General features: G+C 40.6%; 2 protein-coding genes across 5 annotated transcripts; both read right to left on the bottom strand.

Moving 5' to 3' along the window:
- Window positions 1-5,081: 5,081 nt before the first annotated feature.
- On the bottom strand, window positions 5,082-12,999 carry LOC311072899 (uncharacterized protein). Of its 3 annotated transcripts, none has more exons than XM_084098254.1 (6): window positions 12,860-12,999; window positions 9,048-9,283; window positions 7,914-8,324; window positions 7,732-7,799; window positions 6,692-7,571; window positions 5,082-6,192 (listed from the first exon to the last, which is right to left on the bottom strand). In XM_084098254.1, exons 2-6 carry the CDS (start codon window positions 9,189-9,191, stop codon window positions 5,989-5,991), a joined length of 1,707 nt encoding a protein of 568 aa, XP_083954380.1. In that variant the 5' UTR covers window positions 9,192-9,283; window positions 12,860-12,999; the 3' UTR covers window positions 5,082-5,988. The 3 variants fall into 3 exon arrangements, with proteins under 3 accessions (XP_083954380.1, XP_083954381.1, XP_083954379.1); XM_084098255.1 differs by lacking the exon at window positions 12,860-12,999 and adding an exon at window positions 10,450-10,887 and having other exon boundaries at window positions 6,701-7,571; XM_084098253.1 differs by lacking the exon at window positions 12,860-12,999 and adding an exon at window positions 10,450-10,721.
- On the bottom strand, window positions 12,980-20,488 carry mtcl3b (MTCL family member 3b). Of its 2 annotated transcripts, none has more exons than XM_084098244.1 (7): window positions 20,413-20,488; window positions 19,000-19,705; window positions 17,690-17,914; window positions 17,365-17,523; window positions 17,207-17,272; window positions 15,578-16,810; window positions 12,980-13,349 (listed from the first exon to the last, which is right to left on the bottom strand). In XM_084098244.1, the coding sequence occupies exons 2-7, from the start codon at window positions 19,678-19,680 to the stop codon at window positions 13,131-13,133; spliced, it is 2,583 nt and encodes an 860-aa protein (XP_083954370.1). In that variant the 5' UTR covers window positions 19,681-19,705; window positions 20,413-20,488; the 3' UTR covers window positions 12,980-13,130. The 2 variants fall into 2 exon arrangements, with proteins under 2 accessions (XP_083954370.1, XP_083954371.1); XM_084098245.1 differs by having other exon boundaries at window positions 13,247-13,482.
- Between the last annotated feature and the right edge of the window lie 257 nt (window positions 20,489-20,745).

The raw sequence follows: 20,745 nt of genomic DNA, 5'->3' as shown, positions 1-20,745 counted from the left end.
CCAGGTTATGTAAACAAGCACAATTGTGTGCACTACTGTACACTACCGTTCAAAAGTTTGAGGTCGATAAGATTTTCTTTGTTTTTGAAAGAAGTCTCTCCTGCTCACCAAGGCTGCATTTATTTGATTGAAAATACAATCATATTGTGAAATGTAACTACAATTATTACAATTTTAAGATGATAAAAATATTTTTTATTTGAATATATAGTCAAATGTAATGTATTCCTGTGATCAAAGCTGAATTTTCAGCATCATTGCTCCAGTCTTCAGTGTCACATGATCCTTCAGAAATCATTCTAATTTGCTGCTCAGGAAACATTTCCTATCCATGTTGAAAACGTTGTGCCGCTTCATATTTTTGTGGAAACTATGATTTCTTTTCCAGCATTCTTAGAAAATTTGTAACATTATGATTGTCTTTGCATTTCTTGAACGCGCGTTTGAGATTAATATTTTGTAAATAAAGTGGTTAATAATGTTTTGGGTTTTTTTTGCACAAAGAAAGCACTCACATCGTAACATGGATTACTTTTATGATGTCTTTACTACTTTTCTGAGGCTTACGGGTTTAGAACGACATGAGGGTGTGAAATTAATGAGAGAATTTTCATTTTTGGGTAAACTAACCCTTTAATCTACAATTGTTTAACTAATTGTAATTATACGACTGCTTTCTCTCATGCAGGTATTTATTTCCCTCAGTTATCTCAAGTGTTTCCTACTGGCATTACTGCAGTACAAGTGTCAGGTCAGTAATCTGAGGAATGAATGTGGAAAATGATTGGCTCAGGGAGTTTTTGGTTCTCTACTGTGCACATGCTGTCGTCACTGAGAGACATTCAGTCTAGGGGTTTTGTTATGTAATAGTTTATTTCACAATATTTAACACTGGACTAAATTATTGATTTTGGGGAAATGAAAATGCTTTTCATTTCAGGGTAATATTCTTGTTTTTAACTGTTGTAAGTGGTGAAATACATTAAGGTACAGTACTAGAATCAAGATACAAAGGTCTTAAAGGGTTAGTTCACCCAAAAATGAAAATTCTGTCAGTAATTACTCACCCTCATGTTGTTCCAACCCCGTAAGACTTTCGTTCATCTTCAGAACACAAATTAAGATATTTTTGATGAAATCTGAGAGCTGTCTGACTCCTTCATAGGCTTCTATGGGATCAAAACTTGACGGTCCAGAAAAGTTAGTAAAGACATCGTTAAAATAGTCCAAGTGACTACAGTGGCTCAACCTTAAGTTTATCAAGTGACGAGAATACTTTTTGTGCGCAAAAAAACAAACAAAAATAACGACTTTATTCAACTATTCATTTTCTTCTGTGTGGGCCTCTGAGTGAGTTCACGTAGTGTAACAGCGCAGTGCTTCTGGGTTGTATGTCCGAACGACGCTGGTCATGTGTGTGATGCTGGCCAATAGTGAGCCTACGTTCTGACATACAACCCAGAAGCGCTGCACTATTACACTACATGAACTCACTCAGAGAAACACAGAAGAAAATTAATAGTTGAATAAAGTCGTTATTTTGAGCCACTTGTAGTCACTTGGACTATTTTAACAATGTTTTTACTAACTTTTCTGGGCCGTCAAGTTTCGATCTAGTTAGATCAGATAGTTAGATCACTATGGAGTGATCCAGCTCTCAGATTTAATAAAAAACATCTTAACTTGTGTTCTGAAGATGAACGAAAGTCTTACGGGGTTGGAACAACATGAGGGAGAGTAATTACTAACAGAATTTTCATTTTTGGGTGAACTAACCCTTTAATTCTAATGCTAATAACATTTTAAAAATGTGAGAGAAATAAGGGGTGTTTATTCATTAAAAATAAGTTTGATATGAAACATAAATTTGAATTCTCACTGTTGCCACAAGGAGTGCTATAGCGTACATTAGCATAAACTGTCGTCTTATATGGTCATGTTATTAACATACCCTTATTTACCACCAGACTAATGCAAGAACAGCAAGTGTGCTTCTGCAGGAAGGCTGCGTCCAGTAAGGCTGCATATGTCGGCTGCCACGTCATCATGCGCCACCGTCTCAATAAAGGATCCTTATTTCAAGACAACAAATATTCTCTATGCAAGCATGTAAATGAAGAAACTCACTGCGCCTTAAAATTGTCCAAATGAGGTGCGTAGAACAAAAACACCAATTAGGCAAACACTTCAAAAAGCAGCACACTCTAACAATGAAGGGGAACCACCAATTGCAAAAAAAACCCCATTGCTTTAATGAAAAAGTGGCAAACGTTTTGGTCCCCTCATGTGACCTTTCTCAATGCCTATTCAATTCACATTTATTTGTATTGCACTTTTCACAATACAGCTTTACAGAAAATGCATGTCTGCATTACATTTTAGAGTGATCTGTAATCAGAGGTGACTGTGTCCAAGTAATGGATTTCAGAAATGTAAATCACGTTGTTAGCTAATATCATGTATTAATTTAAGGCAGAAACAATGAGCTCACTGAAGTAATTATTCCAAGTTGTGAACATAATGATTACAGTATAAAGAAAATTTAGCATTGGTGCATGTTGATTCAGAGCCTGTGTCATCTGAAGTCATAGTTGAAATCATCTCTTCACATGTGTTGGGCATCTGAAGTCTTCGTAAGAGGCTGGATCCAAACTGGAGCTGAAGTAATCTCTAGTTACCTCAGGATGGGCATCCCGAGATAAAACAGAAAAGCAAATGGAAAATAATGAGTGTAGCTGCTGTTCATAACATTTCAAGCTTATATAACTGGAGTACAAGGTTATGAGATGCATTATGTGAATGCTTGTCTAAAGAGATGTGTCATTAATCTAGATTTAAACTGGGAGTGAGTCTGAGCCCAGAACATTATCAGGAAGGCTATTCCAGAGTTTAGGAGCCAAATGTGAAAACGCTCTCTCTCCTTTTAGTGGACTTAGATAGGTACAACAAAAAGCCCAGAGTTTTGTGATCTTAAAGAGCGTGATGGATAGTAGGGCGATAGAATATTGGTTAAATACACAGGAGCTAAACCATTTAGGGACTTATAGGTCAGTAGCAATACTTATACTTCAATATAATTGATACAAACCTAATAGGTAACCAGTGTAAAGATGTTAAGAGTGTGCAGGCTTTTTTTTAAGTGTTTCTCAACATGTAAATGAAGACACAAATGTTTGGCCAAGGCACGGCATGTGCATGTTTTCTGTGGTACATACTTAGTATGCATTCTTGTGTTACTGTGTTGGTTACAAATCTCTGTACACTCAAGGGGATCATAGAGCTACCATGTAATGTCTGATTTGACTCGAATTGAGTGGAGGTGAGGAGCCGTAAAGGAGTTTGTAAAATTCTCTTCAAACTGTTGCTCCATCATAACAATAGAGAAAGCGGTTTGGAGAATGTGCCCTCTATAACGCCCCTTTTGATAAAAAGTGAGAATGCACAAAGTAGTACTTGACTACTTGCATTATGATTTGTGCTTCATGATGCATCAAAAATCAAACTTGCATAGTTAGAAGCATTTGATTTTAGAAGCCACTATTGTATCTAATCATTTGCTTGCATAATCATACATCTCTCTTTCTCTTTTTATGTAGTGTACTGCAGCAGGAGACACATGGCAAGACATCTGAAGGGCTCCTTACTGGTTGTCTTTCCTCGCTGACATCACAGATGTGTTACTGGGCAACTCTTACACATTCAATCGGTTCCCCATACACTTCTACAACAGCAGGTGACACTGGCCGAGATGATCTGAGATCAGCGTTCACTTACAGAGCTTTATATAGCCAAGTTGTCTGTGTTCTGCTGTCCAGGATTAGACATTGGTAATTCACCAATTGCACAGAGACGTCTTTGCCACGTCATATCATTCCTTTAGTCATTTGCTAAGGCATCGCCTTTGCTATTACTTCAGTTTACAGCTTACCTCGGAATATATAAAAGATTTAGCTATTTGGTCTGCAAGTAACTACTCAGCAATGCCCTAGCTGAAGAAACACCTTTGCAACCACTTGACAAACATCCTGGCAAAGAGTTTTGTATGGGTAAGCAAAGCACCACTCACACAAACATCAGGTTTTCAAGGATGAAAAGGTGGTGGTTAAGGGGTTAAGGCTCAGGGCTGGTAACCAGAACGATGCTGGTTTGAACTCAGCAAGAAATGTGCAATGCATTTAATCCCAGGTTACTCCTGAGTCCTGTCCTATAATCACAAGTTCATGTGGCGTGCTATGAAGACCTCACATGTAAGTTGTGAACATCTATCTATATCTAAAGACCTCATTAAGATACTGCTCTGTGCTTCCAGGGTGGTGTTATGATGAAGGGAAGCCTTTATTGCTCATTTACAGATTCAGAGTGAGACGAGCGAGAGATGCCCCCTGAACATCACACGTCCCCGTTAGCACTGACACGTCTAAGATTTCTGGCACCAAAACAACGTCACGCTTCATATTTCAGGCACAGGTGCAACATTTCAGCAGCGGGTCGAGTAACCGGGAGAGCAGGGCTCAAAGAGAGAGAGCAAAGCTCTGTAAGAGTAGGCTACATTAGGACCCTGAATGAGGAACAGGACACTTCCTAATAGCTTTTAGTAATGTAGGATAAGAGCAATGTTAATACTGTTTAACAAGGAGATAATTAAAGAGGGTTCAATGTTGGCATGAAGCGTCTTTTGCTTTTTAGGAAAATGAGTGATGTAAGAAGAAAATTGTACTCTGTTGCCATATTCTCAGGAAACTATACTAGATTTTTACATTTCTGAACAAGCCCTTGGACAAGTTGCTGAGATGCTACTAGGATATTATTGGTGGTTGCAAGTTTGTTGCTATGTAATTATTAGGGTGCTCAGGGTGGTTGTTAACACATTGCTATGTGGTTGCTTACTGGCTAAAAGTCAAAAGAACCCACTCCTAAGTCCCTAGATGATTTGGGTTGACCCATAAGTTGCCTGTTTTAATGTCTTCCAGGTGAAAATCAGCTAGCCAGATCACAAGGGAATGTAATAGCACGCTGATCAGAAAAGGAATATTAGTGCTAATATTAGCAATCGCCACTAAAAACAAAAACAATGAAGTGTACAGAGTCTTAAGTTCAAGCGTTTCACTGACTCGTCAAAGCACTTGCGTTTATTATACAGAGAAAGAAAAAAAAGACAAAAAGCATCCCGTTTTTGTAAGGATCATATCACAACATTAAATAAACATTCCGAAGCATTTCTTCATTATAATATGGTCAAAAGACATAATATACTTTTCACAGATGTTGAACTTAAAGGATTTTTTTTACAAGGTTGGAGAATGCAGACATGTTCCCACAGAAAGGTGCCATGCACCGCGTGGTTACAGCCCACGTCAGGCGCAGTCAAATAAGGCTTAAAAACGATTATGAGCCCATTACGACCTCTGTATGTCAATATTATGAAGCACTAATGCAGCACTGAAATGGACTTTGACAGAACATCAAAACATTTGCACACGCCTTTACAGATAATGCATAATAGATAAGGCTCAATAACTCCATGTTGTCATGTATGCTTAAATATGTTATGCGTGTTGCATACATGCTTATATGGTTACAAAAAATGCCCTACATGGCACCCAAAGAACTGAACCATACACAAAGCACTCAGGAAAATAGAAAAAAATTGTGAAATAATACAAAATGTAATGAGAATGACAGAAAGAAATGAAGAGAAAAAGGCAATGAAAGGTTCATAGGCACAGAAGTTCACCAGGTCAGAGAATTTCCACTCGAGTTTCTTTCCAAAGCACTTCAAACAGCATAGAGTTGAATGAAAACAGTATCCTTTTGAAGTTATTTAATGAAAATATCATAGGCCATCCTAGCAGGCTGCAGTAATGTACTTTGAAGTTGTGGTGGTTATATACAAAAAAGTAGATCATGTTCTACAAAAGGTCAAAGGTTCGTCTATTCCCTTGGTGAAAATGTCCTTTTACGTGTCCATTCAATGTTGTTCTACCCTGGTCACATGATCACCGTTTCTGTGTGCCGGGAATATGAATTCAAGAACTGTTTGGCTTTAAGGCCAGGGCTTGATGGGCAGGATGTGTGGGCGATTTTGCTTGAGGGGGTATGCTTTGCCCACCTGGATGGACGGCGTTGATTGGCTGGTCTAGCAGGACGGGAAAAATTGCTACTGTTGGGGGCAGCAGATGACTCGTGGTTGACCTGGAGGGGAAACATTTTTAATGTAAATATATTTGTGCATAAATGATCAATACTTGGGTGTATATTCTTGCATTTTATGTACCAATATGTTGTCTTTAATTGGCAGGTTAGAGGAAACAGAAAAGGTTAGTGTAGAAAGTAGTGTAAGGGAGAGAGGGGAGCATGGGATCGGGAGCACTACAGCTCAGAGCAGGGTTCCTCATTCCTTGTCCTGGAGAACCACTTTCCTGCAGAGTTTAGTTTCAACTTTATTTAAACATGACTGAAGTAACTAATCGAGGTGTTTGGGTTTACCTGAATTTAATTTCATTTAAAAATAACCGGAATTACCCAATCGTGTTGGAGCAGAGTTGGAACTAAACTCTTCAAGAAAGTGGCTCTCCAGACCCAGGAATGAGGAACACTGGCCGAGAGCATGAGCACTACCATTGCACCATTAGTCAGACAAGGATGAATACTGCATTGTAATTTAGTGTGTGTGCAGATCACATTTGAATACCCTCTTCACCTGAATGGTGTCCAGTTGCTGGGTGAATGTGGCCTTCTGACTTCTGTTGTTCTCTATTTCCATCATTTCTAGAAGTTGCTCCAAGTTGTCATTTCCCTGTCTCATCTTATCAACACCAAGACCTCTGTGTATCTTACTGAAGTTTTGAGTTCCTGCTGCCAGAATCCTCTCCACCATCTGGTAGTCAGACAATAGGTCCTCACCCTGGAAGCCTGCTTTGTGGGCTTTTGGCCCTGGAGGCGCCTTGTGATTCTTCGATTTAAGGTGAGACTGTGATGGGCTTAAGTTATATGCCAAACCATACTGTTCAAGAGTACTACCACCCCTCCCACTGTCTCTGTCTCCATTCAGGAGGTGTCTAGAAGGACCAGCTGCCCAAGGCTCCTGGCTGGACTCCAGTTCTGTTACCAGTATGTCACAGTTTGCAAGGCATTTCTGGACGGGCGCACGTGTGGATGCCCGCTTGGCGTCAAACTTGCTCTGGCAAATAGGAGTGCTGGTGTGCCTCGGAGGTTCAGTGGAGACAACGGTGGTCACAAGACCATCCTCTATCAGGGTTTTCCCCTCGTTCTCCTGCAACATGGCACCAAACTTACGTAACACTGATGGGCTGCCAGATTTCCTGTCAAGCAAGAGGCACTTTCTGTCAGGTTGTTGTGATGAATCATGGTAAGTGGAACGAGGGGTTACAGGAGAAGCATCTCTCTGTCTGACTGCCAGTTTGGAAGCTGCATTTTTAGGGGGAAGCTCGTTTGATGAAACTGGTTCTTTCCAGCTAACATGGCGGGCTTGGGAGTCATCCCAACTTGATTTCTTATTCTTGTTATTCTCAGCCTCCTCAAACTCATCCAGAACTACACATGAGGCAGTCCTGGAGTAAAAAAACATATCAACCAAAATCAATCAAAAGTAGTCACAAAAGGGAATTGGGCAAACACTTATAATTGGTCAATCATCCAACAAGAAACATGCATGATGATAAGACAAACAATAGGATTCATTCTGATGAATTGAGATAGGAAAGGCTTTACCTGTTTGTCACCAGGCTAGTCTTCATGCTATCTTGATAACTGTGTGTAACTGGATATACCTTGGGGTTCTGATAGCAAAAAGAGGGAGATATTGGATTTAAGAGGGATATCAAAGGTACCAAAACCTTGGGGTTTAAGAGTCTAGATGAAGGATAGATTGATAAATAGTGTGAGATACTCACGGCATTTGGATTTCCAAGATTCCCTACGTTCTTTCCAAAATGCGGGCCCTGTTGGAGATATCCATTGAGGATATCTAGGGTGGCATCTTGCCTTTCAAGATCATGACAACTGGCAGGATAATGGCTGCCGTTGCTCAGGGAATTAAGTGTGTAATTGTTGGAGCCATTATAGTAATCACTGGGGTGATGAAACCCAAGGCTTTGCATAACTGAACGATCTGCTCGTACTTCATTGCACTGACGAATTGGGAGGTTGTTGTTGGGGTGACCATGGGGTTCATGATAACCATTGGCCTGGTGTCTATACTGAGAGTTGACAGGAAGCAAAGTAATGTCCAGGCTTTTGTTGTTTGTGACATTGCTTGTGCTGCTTTCGCTGGCTTCTCTTCGTGCTTTGACCTCGTTGTACAACTGAAAAACATATAATGATATTAGAGACAAACTAAGCAGCTGCAAAGCATGATTTTTGTTTTTTTTTGCCTACATGAAAGCAAATGTTTCAAATGCACAAGTCAGCAAATACTACTGGTATAATGTCTAGCCATGCAATCTTTGCTTAAAAAAACAGCATGAGGTTTCTTCAGAAAGGGGTCAGTGAGAAAGGTTATTTGCTTAAAGGTTAATCAATCTACCAATAACAACATACTCACTTGAGAGAGAGAGAGAGAGAGAGAGAGAGAGAGAGAGAGAGAGAGAGAGAGAGAGAGAGAGAGAGAGAGAGAGAGAGAGAGAGAAAATGTTTTTGGGTTGTCTGTTACTCCTATCCCTTTGGGTTTAATAAACTTGTTTACATCTGTCAAAGTCATGGACCAGATGGAGGGCGAAACACCTATTATTATATCCAAGAGATGCAGCCAACTTTGGCAACAGGAGGTCAAGGCCCTTCCAGCCAATCACAATCCTAGTTAGTGGCCACTATCAAAACATAAACAACTTCATGGACTCTAGTAAATGCAGGATTGCAGTGCTACTGGATCTTTTGGCATTGTTTATAGTCAAATCAGAGTATCATATTTTTAATGTTTATTTACATCTTTAAATAAGGATCGGGATGAGTTTCTCTCTCTCTCTCTAGATATGGAGATGGATTCTGTCACACTGACTGGCGTCGCTGCAGTTGAAAGTTTTTATCACCTCTTCAATCTTCCTCTGCATGTCCTGTAGCTGATCTTCCCATTCCTGCATCTCGGAGTCAAAACTATCAGGCAGGTCAGCTCTCTCTCCACCCCACACACAACTCCTGGGCTCCGGCCCACAGTGCAATTCCAATGCGGCCATTCTTTTGCGCTTGCTTGTCTGTGCTCAGAATATTATGCTGCAATTCCTGAAAGGTCACTGGAGTGACCACATTGGCAAGTCCACCAATACCTCTATGAAGACAAAAAAGATATTCATCATTGAGAAACAGCCTATTGATTAGTTAGAGTACTCTTAAGTTAGTAGAGTAGTTAAATATCTAAAGTAAATAAATGAATTCTACTGTGTCAACTGTGGATTGCTTTTCAGTTCAAAGGTGTTATGAGTCTAAACATTAGTGAAGTCTTCCTGATTGTTTTGCATTCAAGTAGACTTATAAAAGGAAACAAAATCCCAGCTATTTGCTCTGGACACCTGCTTTAAAACTTTGACTCATTTCTATATGCATTCCCTGTCCTTCAAACCAGCCCTTAACTGTCAAAATTGTCAGCACGTTCTTTACACACCAACTTCATTAGACATGCTCAAGTTACCTAAAGGGACTTCAGGGATTCTGAAGTCAGTTTTATAACATGGACAGTCTCCCTAGGATAACCTGATCACTCTTGATCAAGGGCACAATAGTAAAGGGTAATTGGTTGCCCCTTACAAAATAGGAACCTACACCTTACAGCCAGCTTAAATCTTACACCACTTCTTTCGGGATAGGGATGAGGTCAAAGTTCCAAGCAAGTGAAGAACCCTTTACCCGCTTGGATGAGCTCAGAATAGTTGCATCCTTTCCGTGGTAACGTCACTGAGTTATTCTGTAACACAGCTTTGATTTACGGCAGTGATTTAAGGATGGACTTTTCTGCCATCAAGGAACATGACACCCAGTTTAACTCATGAAATTGCCAGAATGTACCGCCATATGACGTAGGCATTGAGGGATATTTATACCCTTTGCAATTATGCGTCATAAAACTAAAAAGACATAGAGAGTAAGTGTGTACCGGTTTATATTACAACATGCATGTACACTTACTATACGTAAATCTAACTGATCACAATAGTCATACTACTAATACTGTATTTACAGACAGTTCCAAAAAATATTTACATATTAGCAAGTACATGCACTTACGTATGTAAATACAGTAATGTAAATACTTTTAGTGTAAAGAGTGACCAGTGTGGCTGCAAGGTTCTTAATGTTGTATAACATTGTCAGTCCAAGGGAAAGATCACAGAAAAGTTAAAAAGCTTCTAAGGAGTTAAAAGTAGTAGTAATAATTTCATACTTTAAATGCTTTAAAAAACTGTTCCGTTCTTGTCTACAAGCTTTCTTAATCCTTACCAGTTAAAATTATTGGTTCCTCTGGTAATTCCCTCTCATGAGCTTGTGATGAACTGATGCTCCAGAATATGAGTATGTTGCTCAAGTAAAGGTTTGTCTCTTAAATCAAGATCACTCGTTTCAGTGCCACCTCTTCTTTGAAAGCTCCTGCACTCGAACAGCATGTAACAGCGCAAAAGACCCCGGAGTCAGATGCCCCACGGCGTGACGTAAAAGTCCTGCGTATAGGATCTTAAATGTTTCCTCTGTCCGGAGCTCAGGGGTAAACAACTGTAGTCCTGAGGGGGCCCCGGGGCTTTATAGTGACTCTAAGTATTTACCCCTGCGACGTCAGACCCACTAGGTATCCGGTGTCATAATGTCAGATTTATTCCAGCATTTGTGGTCTCCATGCAAGAGACTGTCGTCACCGACATTCTAGGTTAAAATTACAAAGGCAGAGGGAGAGTGTTTACATGGCTATTTTAAAATGCCCAGTTCTACCCCACCTCTGTGAAACTGTTGCTAGTCTGCTTTTAGGACTTGGCAGATTGCAGTCTTATGACTCCTATTCCAGTTGTTTCGATTTCTACTAATCCTAACAGGCAACTGGGCTATTTGTGACTCTCAAAACACTCTGTCCATTTTATTTTTAAGATACCACCGTACAGAATTAGCGGATACTAAGTGTGCTGTCCGCGGTTCTTAATGGGCGCCTCACGCTTGTATTTATTTGACACATGTAGCTGTTGTGCAATAAACAGTCAGCCGACAGTTCAGCCCTAATATTGGCCGCTGACTCAAATAGTTTCCAGGCACAATAATGCAGAAAGGAAAACAACAAAGCAAAAACCTCGGAGAATGAAGACACCGTAAAACTGTCAAAACCGGAGATGTATGTTTGACTGTTTTTCACTAATGTTACTTTCAGCTGGCAGGAAAATGAGAAGCAATTTCCAAATTCCAAAAAGAGACTCATTCTAGAAAACAGATGAGTTGCTGTTCTCTAAGTTTAATTGTCTTGTAGACCCATCTAAACCAAAACAAAACAAATTTGTTTTTTTTTGTGATCCAAATAAATTGTGAACCCAATGCTTCCATAGTTTTTGTTTTTAGCAAGGGATATTTCACCCCAAAATGAAAATTCTGTCATTAATTACACACCCTCATGTAATTTCAAATCCGTAAGACTTTCGTTCATCTTTGGAACACAAATGAAGATCTTTTTGATGAAATCTGAGAGCTTTCTGTCCCTCCATTGACAGCTGCGCAACTACCACTTTGATGCTTCAAAAACTTAAAAAAGAGATCGTAAAACAAATCCATATGAATTGAGCGGTTTAGTCCTAATTTTCTGAAGAGGCTAAATCGCTTTATATGATGAACAGGTTTAATTTAGGCTTCTATACACAAACATTGATCAGCAAACATAAACAGAAGCTCAACCGAACCTGCTTGACGTGCGAGAACAAACCTCATTGGTTCTTGCAGAAGCTCAAACGTGCTGCGTAACACGACAATGAACCTCATTGGTTCTCGCACGTCAAGCAAACATGCTTGAGCTTACGTTTACCACAACTGATGTGCGAGTTGATCAATGTTTAAATGTGAATAAAAGCCTAAATTCAATGAATAAAGGCCTGTTCATCATATAAAGCGATCATGTCTCTCTGAAAATTTTGGACTAAACCGCTTAATTCATATGGATTACTTTTACGATCTCTTTATGAACTTTTTGAAGCTTCAAAGTGGTAGTTGCTTAGCTGTCAACGGAGGGACAGAAATAGCTCATATTTAATAAAAAAAGATCTTCATTTGTGCTCAGAAGATGAACATGCTCAGAAAGTCTTACGTGCTTGGAAAGACATGAGGGAGAGTAATTAATGACAGAATTTTCATTTTTGGGAGAAATATCCCTTTAAATACTAAGGAACTTACTAAGGAACTACTGCCGAAGACTTGAGAAGATTCGGGTCCGTCAACAGAGATTAAAACTGGAGATGCCAACAAGCTAAATAAACTCATAAAGAAAGCAAGCTCTGATGTTCAAACTGCTGATGAGTAACGCCTCCATAATAGACTTGCTGGAATGAGGAGCACGTTCAGCAAGAGACTGATCCTGCTCTGGTGCAACAGAAGGGGCTTTTTGCATACTGCTATCATATACATAAGCACTTTCCCACAGCCAAGCCACAGCTGTTATTTAGCATATCACATGAAACGTGTTATGCAACATTTGTGCTACAATTTCCTCAGGTTCTTATTAAAAAAAACCTTCTTTTTTTCTATCCATCTAAACTGTTGTTCTTGTCACGCAAATTACACGTGCAAACAGATGATTCCTAGTTCCAACTTGTCATTTATTGTCTATCCTTCCATGTGTATGCATGTCCTCTCTGACCGTACAATTGAATACCATGTTCTTACTCACCTTTGCATGCTTCTAACAGGTAATCATTCCAGCTGATGTATCTTAAGAGTGCAGTGGCTGGCATTCTGGCCAATGTGGTCATGTGCTCCTCAATGGTAAATGCAGTTGCATATTTCATTGCAAGTCTTTGGTGGCAAAGCAAGTGTCAATGTGCCAGATAGCCTCAATGAAAGAAATGTCTTCTGGTTAATGTAGTTTCCAGTGCCTCAATAATATTTATGTCTTCAATTTGACAAATGCATGTAATGTTTTTCATGATGTATAAAAGTCTTTATTTGCAAAAAAATTCATCTCGATGATGTGCCTTCCAATGGCAGCCGTATGTCTGTAATTTGGGTAAAACAGCCTCCAGCGTTTTGGAAATTAAGGTTTTGCAGACTTCTGTGCTTAAGCGTGCTGTCTGTGCTTGGAAAGTGACTGTCCTGTGATTCTCCAACCATGGTGACATACACAACATTGACAAACAAACGAAACAAAGGGCGAGACTATGCTAATGAGTGGACGGATGGAGATCACAGGACAAAAAAGAGGGTAAAAAGAAATACAAGTTTAAAAATGGTGGCATAGGAGAGTGAGGAGAACAACACTAGAATGAGGATGAATAAAATGATGGGCTGAAACATCTGGATGAATAACCGACAGGATTGACGAACATGCATTAAAAAACAGGGGTGTGTGGGAAGACAGGATCAGAGAAAGAGAGAAAGGTTAAGATATTATAGCCATTAACATTTTCTATTTGCATAGTTTACAAAAATCTTGGCAAATCACAAAACTATGCTTTGATATTTTGCTAAATGTTAAAAGCAGTCAGGCAATGGACTCTCTTTTAGCCAATAGTTCACGCCAAAAAAAAAAAATTGTCATAATTTACTCACCCTGCGATTCTCTCTAGTTGAAGAGATTTTAGTACTACAACTTAAACTTTCATCATGAGTTTTTCATCTAATATTTATGCTTTATTTAATTTAAACCTTAATTCAACTAACAAAAATGCTCTGCTGTAAATCATATCTCATTTGTGTTTGCGTACATTTCAGTTAAGTTTTACATCAGTAACATAAAATGTCATTGGTTCTGGCAAGCCGCTTTTCCACTGTCGGCCCAGTAGCTCCGCAAGCGCTACCCTAAAACCAGCCCTTAACACGCCTCCATAGAACGACGTTACACAACCCCACCATTTCATCAAAATGGTATTTACCATTTCACATAAAAAGAGAACACACACCTATTCAGTTGCACCTGCTTCCATTTATTTGCGATCACAGGAATGCACAAAACAACTCCATTAAGGCTTGTAAGTCCAAAGGCTTACACATTTAGGAAAATATTTATAAAACGTCACATTTCTTTAGAGAGAGTGAGCATTTCTATTAATTTTCCATGAAATGATGCGCTCTGAGGAGGTTTGAGCGATCTCTCTCTCTCTCTCTCTCTCTCTCTCACTATCCTGTTATCCTTTCAGCCAGAGCAACAGAGGGAGCTCACGAGAAGAAAGCAGGAGTTATTAGTTATGCGAGTTAACCGGAGTGCATGTTTTTAATGACATATGCGGATGTATTAGTGCGGTCTCAACAAAGGCACAGGGAAGAGAAAGATAAAACATTAAACCAAATAAACACACGGTTATATATGATTTGTCTGCATTCTTCAAGCAGTCTCTGGTATTTTCCATAAACGTATTTATTATCGAATGGTTAGCATAAGTAGACTTTAGCATCGCATATAAATATATTTCTGCCTCATACGGTGATCAGAATCCCCATCAGATCACAAGAAAGTTATTTCAAACACTCTGAAAGTGAGTTTTAAGCTGGAAATAGTTTAAAATGTCTTAAAGGGGTCATATAATGGTACATGCACTTTTACAAGTTGATTGTACTGAAATGTGTGTTGGCAGTGCCTGTACACAACCATCATAAAATGATAAAAATCCATCCAGTGTTTTTTTTTAATCTCCTTATATGTTTTCCCCCATCTCAAATCAAGCCGTTCGACCTAGTGACGTCACACGGTCGGACGCCCCCCCCACGATTGTTGATTGACAGCAGCGTTTCAACACAGACCCGCCCTCGCTCGTGAGCAAGCTGTCTGTCATCATAGTCCGCGCGTCATTGTTGATACACTGGAGCACTGTCTATGAGCAGAATGGCGTCTAAGCGATTGTGGTGTTCTGTTCTTGGGTGTAATAAGGAACACAGCAGTCATTTTGATGTCTCCTAAACTCCGCCTTTGTCATGACCACTCCTCAAGCCCCAGTTGGCCAGCTTTGGACCAAAAAACCCTGGCCGTTGGCCCCAAGGAAGCCCGATCAAGCCTTGGAAGTGACCGTGGAAACGTGACTATTTATATGCCACGCACTAGCACACCCGCTTTTGGCCCGACAGTGGAAATATGGCCATTGATGTCAAACTTAGTGTCATGCATCTTGACGCAAATGATTTTCAGTGAATAAAGTCCTTAACTTTTTATCTATTCCTCAACTCAAAGGTATTACTGTATATGGCTTTAGAATACTTAGAGCAAGATTTACACAGACTACTTTTATTATGCTTTTTTGTCCTTTTAGGAGCTTGACAGCCCCTAGTAACTGTTCCACCGAAAAAAGAGAATCATGAGGGTGAGTAAATGACAGAATTGAACTGAACTATACCGTTACAATGTGGTAAACATTCTTATTGTGCTTCACATAGACACACAGACTCTTGCCAGACTCACAGATAATGGTTCTTCTGAATCTCTTTCCTCTGGTTTTGGGACTTCAAGTCGGTCTATAAACCCCTGTAGCTCCTTCCTGAAGGCCTTCATTTGAGCGTTGATGCGGTAGAGAAGCTCGTGCTCCCTGATCCGGCCACCGTCCTCATCATCTTCCATACGGCTGAAAAGATCCCCGTTAGATACGAACACCCGTGCCTCTGCAATGATGGTACTGGTGTCGGCTATGAGCCGATCAATGGTTCGTCCCAATCGCTCTGCTTCGGCACGGATGTCAATCATCTGTTGTCTGTCCCGAATGGAGCGCGAGAGGAGGCGGGCGGATTCAGGAGAATAGAGAGAGCGAGTTGGCGTGAGGCACCGAGCGTTGCGGACTTCGTCAGAGTCGCTTTCTCCTCCAACAGGACCCTCGCGTTTGCGATGGGGAGGAAGACGAGAGGAAGACGAGTCTTCATCGCTACCTCTACGCCCTCCGACTCCAAGACCAGTGTCGCTCTCTGCGTCACTGTCCCGTGGCGTGACGGCTAGGTGAGCTGATAGATCATACCTTTGCATGTTGGAAAGCAGCACACGGTTCTCGTACTGCAGCTGCATCACTTTCCCACTCAGTTCATTGATCTGCTTCCTCGCTGCCTTCAGCTCCTCCTGCAAGGCCTCGGCTTTGGAGCTGTCTCCTGCTAAATTGGCGGCACTCATTGCATTACCAGCCGAGGCATGCCTCGTACCCTCTTTAAAGCGCAGTTTGTTCAGCTCACATGTCACTCTCTTATTCTGTTCCTCTACATCCGCCAGGTTCCTCCGCAGAAGCTCCGCCTCATCCTCCACCAACTGCAGTTGTTGCCTCAGCTCTGACAGCTCCGACCCCTGCTCGCGCCCCATTCCTCCCTCCGCTCCGGACAAGCCCCCATTGGACGAATCTTCCCCTCGAAGATCATCCAACTCCGCCCTCAGGCCACGGTTCTCAACCTCCAATTCGACAATTTTACGTCCCAGGATGTTGGCCTCCTCTTCCACCAATCGCAAGCGGAGTTTCAGCTCTGATTCCCTTGTTGTGGGTGGGCCACCAGCTTCACCCTTTGGATGAGGGCTGTCCAGATCTCCATAGAAGGAACGATACTTATGTAGTTCTTGTTCCAAACGGTCCTTTTCCTTGTCAATCTTGGCCATTTTCTTTCTCATTAAAGTAGCCTCCTCTTTAATGAAGGCCAGCTGGCATTTCAGGTCCTCATTGTCCTCCTGTGGACAGAAGTGTTGCGTTAAGGTGTGGGACCATTAGTGAAATTTCGACAAGATTTTGCGGACAAAAAAAGGTCTGTTGTCAATAGTGTAGCGATGTATGAATCATTTCAAAAGGAAATTTGTGTGGATAATTTTTGGACTCTCACGTAAAACTCCTGATTGCACTGAAATGTTTCTACTGTACATTCTACTGAAATGTCTGAATTTCGCCCATGACATTTTGAAGAGTAATGGTAAATGTGACCATACCTCTTTACATGTTATGGTTTAAAAAATGTTTTCTGTGTATGCCATCTTTTCATTCTCTCTATACTGTACAGTGCACTTCATTTCTTTGCAAAAGAACAGTCTTATTTGACCCAATACTTGTTGACAGCGGTGTTTTGTCCTCACCTCTGTAGGAGTCTGAGTCTTCCTCTCAGGCTTTTGTGCATCTTTGCTTCCTCTTCGTTTCTGAGACTGGACACAACAAATTTATACGAATGCGATGAAATTAATATGTATTTAAACCTATTTAGATGTGCTGTGTTAACTTGTGTTTGTATTCCTACTTCTTTGGCTTTGTCCAGCTCATTTTGCAGGGCCTGTTTGGTGACTTCCACCTCAATAAGTTTCTGTCTCAATCGCTCGTTTTCTTCTTCTGTCTTTGTTCGTTTCTCCTCCACATTCTCCAGCTCGTGGTGGAGTCTCACAGACACATCCTTGGCAACCTGTCAGAATGGTGGTGGTGTGGCTTAGTGGTTGCTTTGGATAGAAGCATCAACTAAATGACAAGTTAATAATCAGATAGAAATTGTGCAAACAAGTCATTGGGGATGGGTAATTTATCATAGACCTTCTCTGCATGCCCTTAAAGATATCAACATAGGTACTTGCCTTTAAATCTTGCTCTAAGCTCCTTAGGAGGTCCTCGTCAATTTCTCCAGTTTGTGCATAGCGAAGTCGTTTGCGTTCAGCCTTGCGGAGTCTGTATTGAAGGATGCGGCAGTTCTTATTCGCTCGCTCGAGCTCACGCCGCATGTCTTGTAACTGACAGGTGTCCTCCTCATAAAAGGTGTCGCGCATCTCCTCCATCTCTGTCCGCATCTCCTCAATCTCATTCTGTGAAAACCAGTGTGCTCATTAGAGCTTTCTGCTCTCCAATTACTGCAGTTGCATTATTTTAATAAGCTGTACATTATTTCCACAAATTACATGTTTAATGAGTCTCTTGGTTGAACATGCAAATTATTGGGGGCATATTTTGAATAAAACCAAGGCTGTTTTCATAACTGTATTTAGCTTTGTTCTAACACAGGCTAAATTGGAACATTGTTGCATTTCTCTCATTGTTCTGTTCATTTTTAGAAGGCAACATTTTTTAAATAGACCAAAATTCGATGATAATAAGACACATAAGCAAACTGGGTCATCGGTCATAATGTTTATGTCCTGTTTATGTAGAGCTACAGTATTTCCGATTTCAAGATGGATGGACAACATCTCTGCAGGCTTATCATTGCTTTCTTTCTGTTAATCACCAGAATTCCTATTTATCAGGTTGAGCAGGAATCAAGATTGTGTTTGGAAAACAATATTGCCATGAACCTGCTGAGCAGAGGAGTCATTAAAAAGCAATCAGTCATCAAAAAATGTACATGCAAACCCAATGATTTCAGGTATGCTCAGTTACCAACATCAACAACATGTATCATTTATCAACTTTGCTAATGGTTATCAACATATGTATTGTTTATCAAATGAATGTGTAAATCTACATTTATGCAGGTATATATTCATATCTATCTATCTATCTATCTATCTATCTATCTAAGAACTCCCTCCATCAATCTTCCTCTGACCATCCATCTATCTATCTATCTATCTATCTATCTATCTATCTATCTATCTATCTCTATTTAATAACTCTGTATGTCTATCCATCTTCCTCTATCTATCTATCTATCTATCTATCTATCTATCTATCTATCTATCTAATAAATCTGTATGACCATCCATCTTCCTCTATCTATCTATCTATCTATCTATCTATCTATCTATCTATCTATCTATCTGTCTGTCTGTCTGTCTGTCTGTCTGTCTGTCTATCTATCTATCTATCTATCTATCTATCTATCATGTTTTCATTCATCCATATATATGCATGATTAGTGTATCATACATTTTCTCATGTATAACAAACAAACCTTAAGGTCTTCGTTTTCATCCTCCAACCTCTCGATCTCGTCCTGCAGGGCTTCATTCTGCTGTGTCACGGGCTCGTCTGCGGCGCTCGTGGCCTGTGCGGCGGGTCCCGGTCCCGGTTGCGTCTCGACCGACGCTGTGCGCTGCATCCTGCCGCTTTTCTTCAAGCGCTTGTTAATGTGAAACTGGATGAGCTCTGACTGCAGACAGCCTCCGCCCCAGAAGGCCGGTCCGCAGCCCACGTACTCTCCTCCCGCAGCGGCCTCTCTTTCCCTCTCTTCCCCCCTCACAACACCACCGTACGAGCCGTCAGGCTGCGTAGCGGACGAGTCTCTGTTGACGCACGGTAAACGCAGCGCGCGGCGCGTGTCCGGTGGTGGAGGGCGATCAATCCGCTCCTCGGTTTCCCAAACCGCCTCAGTTTCAGCACCACGAACAGCTGCCGCACCTCGCACCCTCACTTCACGCGCCTCTTCTTGAGCCGCCTGCTCTCCCTCGCGTCCTTTAACGCCTGTAACGCCTTTTCCTCCGAGCTTCGACGCAGCGGGTGATGAGGAACGGCTGGCGCTGGGTTTTGAGGCCGGTTTGACGGGGTTTTGTCCGGGAGACGGTCTCCTCCTCCCTTCGGTACTGTCCGCTGATGGTGGAAAATCCGCAGCGCCACTTGCGGCAGAGCTCATCATTTCATATCGCAGACCTCCAACAACACTTTTATCAATTTTATGACATTTAAGAGGGAAACAACGAAATATTACACTTTGTTAGTGCAGAATACAACTAGATTCATCATTACAGTAGGCCTATACATATTTATGGTTATAAGTGTGTGTGTGTGCATATCATTTAATTAATAAATAAAATCCATAATATAAACCAATATGCAATATAATCGAATTAGAACAGCAATTTTCTACACAAACAAATGCTGAGTTGTGTTTCAACTGATATTTGGGTAAAATAAAACACAATAATAATAATAAAAAAACAATAGTTGGTTGGGTTTAAAATTGTAAATAAATTTAACCAACAGTTGGGTTTAAAAATGTAAACAATGTTAAACAACCGTTGGGTTTGTCCATATGTGACCCAAACATGGGATGAAACAACCCAGTATTTTTAGAGGAAAGGAGGACAAAAAATATGAATTAATGTCATATACAGATCGACCTAGGTGAGTTCTATGTACATACATATTCATTTCAAACACATATATGTAGCTACATGTATTTGACAGTAAAGTTTTTTTACATCCGTCGCAGTAGACTTCCTTTCCTATAGCCTAAAATGTTTTCTCTACTTTGCAAGTGTATAACTTGTCCAAATAAGCATACAGGCTACTATAATGGTTACATATTTGGTGCAGTCCTAATTTGCGTTATTCTTCAAGAACATTAAATATCGCGATGTTTTCTTACCTGTTTATGAACTGTGCTCATTTGTTTCCTGAGTGAGCGGGACAGTTCCCTTCAGCTCGAGGGTACCAGGCACTGCTTAGGCTCGCGAGACACTGACGTTTAATATTCATGAGGTGACGTAACATAAGGAAGTGTGAGAACCTTTTCTCAAAATACTTTGTTTTATGTAAATATAAACATTGGCCTATTTATAAACACACGGTAAAACCTTAGTTTAGGGCTCAATTCCCACTTTATTTATTAGCATGCATTAGGATATTGATTATTAATAGGCTTATAAAGGCCAACATATGCATGACCATATTCTTCATCTAGGTCTATGTACACAGTTGT

Source organism: Abramis brama (genome assembly GCF_963993115.1).
Source record: "Abramis brama genome assembly, chromosome: 22".
Lineage (NCBI taxonomy): Eukaryota > Metazoa > Chordata > Actinopteri > Cypriniformes > Leuciscidae > Abramis > Abramis brama.
This window is presented reverse-complemented; position numbering and strand designations above follow the sequence as displayed.

What these genes read in the sequence shown, in the direction of transcription:
- mtcl3b (XM_084098244.1), bottom strand. Translation starts at nt 19,680, where the DNA reads ATGATGAGCTCTGCCGCAAGTGGCGCTGCGGATTTTCCACCATCAGCG. An exon ending in AGCTGGACAAAGCCAAAGAA is followed by an intron (nt 17,273 to 17,364) that starts GTAGGAATACAA and finishes TGTTGTGTCCAG; the next exon opens with TCTCAGAAACGAAGAGGAAG. An exon ending in ATTCAGAAGAACCATTATCT is followed by an intron (nt 13,350 to 15,577) that starts GTGAGTCTGGCA and finishes TCCACTCATTAG; the next exon opens with CATAGTCTCGCCCTTTGTTT.
- LOC311072899 (XM_084098254.1), bottom strand. Translation starts at nt 9,191, where the DNA reads ATGGCCGCATTGGAATTGCACTGTGGGCCGGAGCCCAGGAGTTGTGTG. An exon ending in ATCTTGGAAATCCAAATGCC is followed by an intron (nt 7,800 to 7,913) that starts GTGAGTATCTCA and finishes TTTTGCTATCAG; the next exon opens with AACCCCAAGGTATATCCAGT. An exon ending in ACTAGCCTGGTGACAAACAG is followed by an intron (nt 7,572 to 7,731) that starts GTAAAGCCTTTC and finishes TTTTTACTCCAG; the next exon opens with GACTGCCTCATGTGTAGTTC.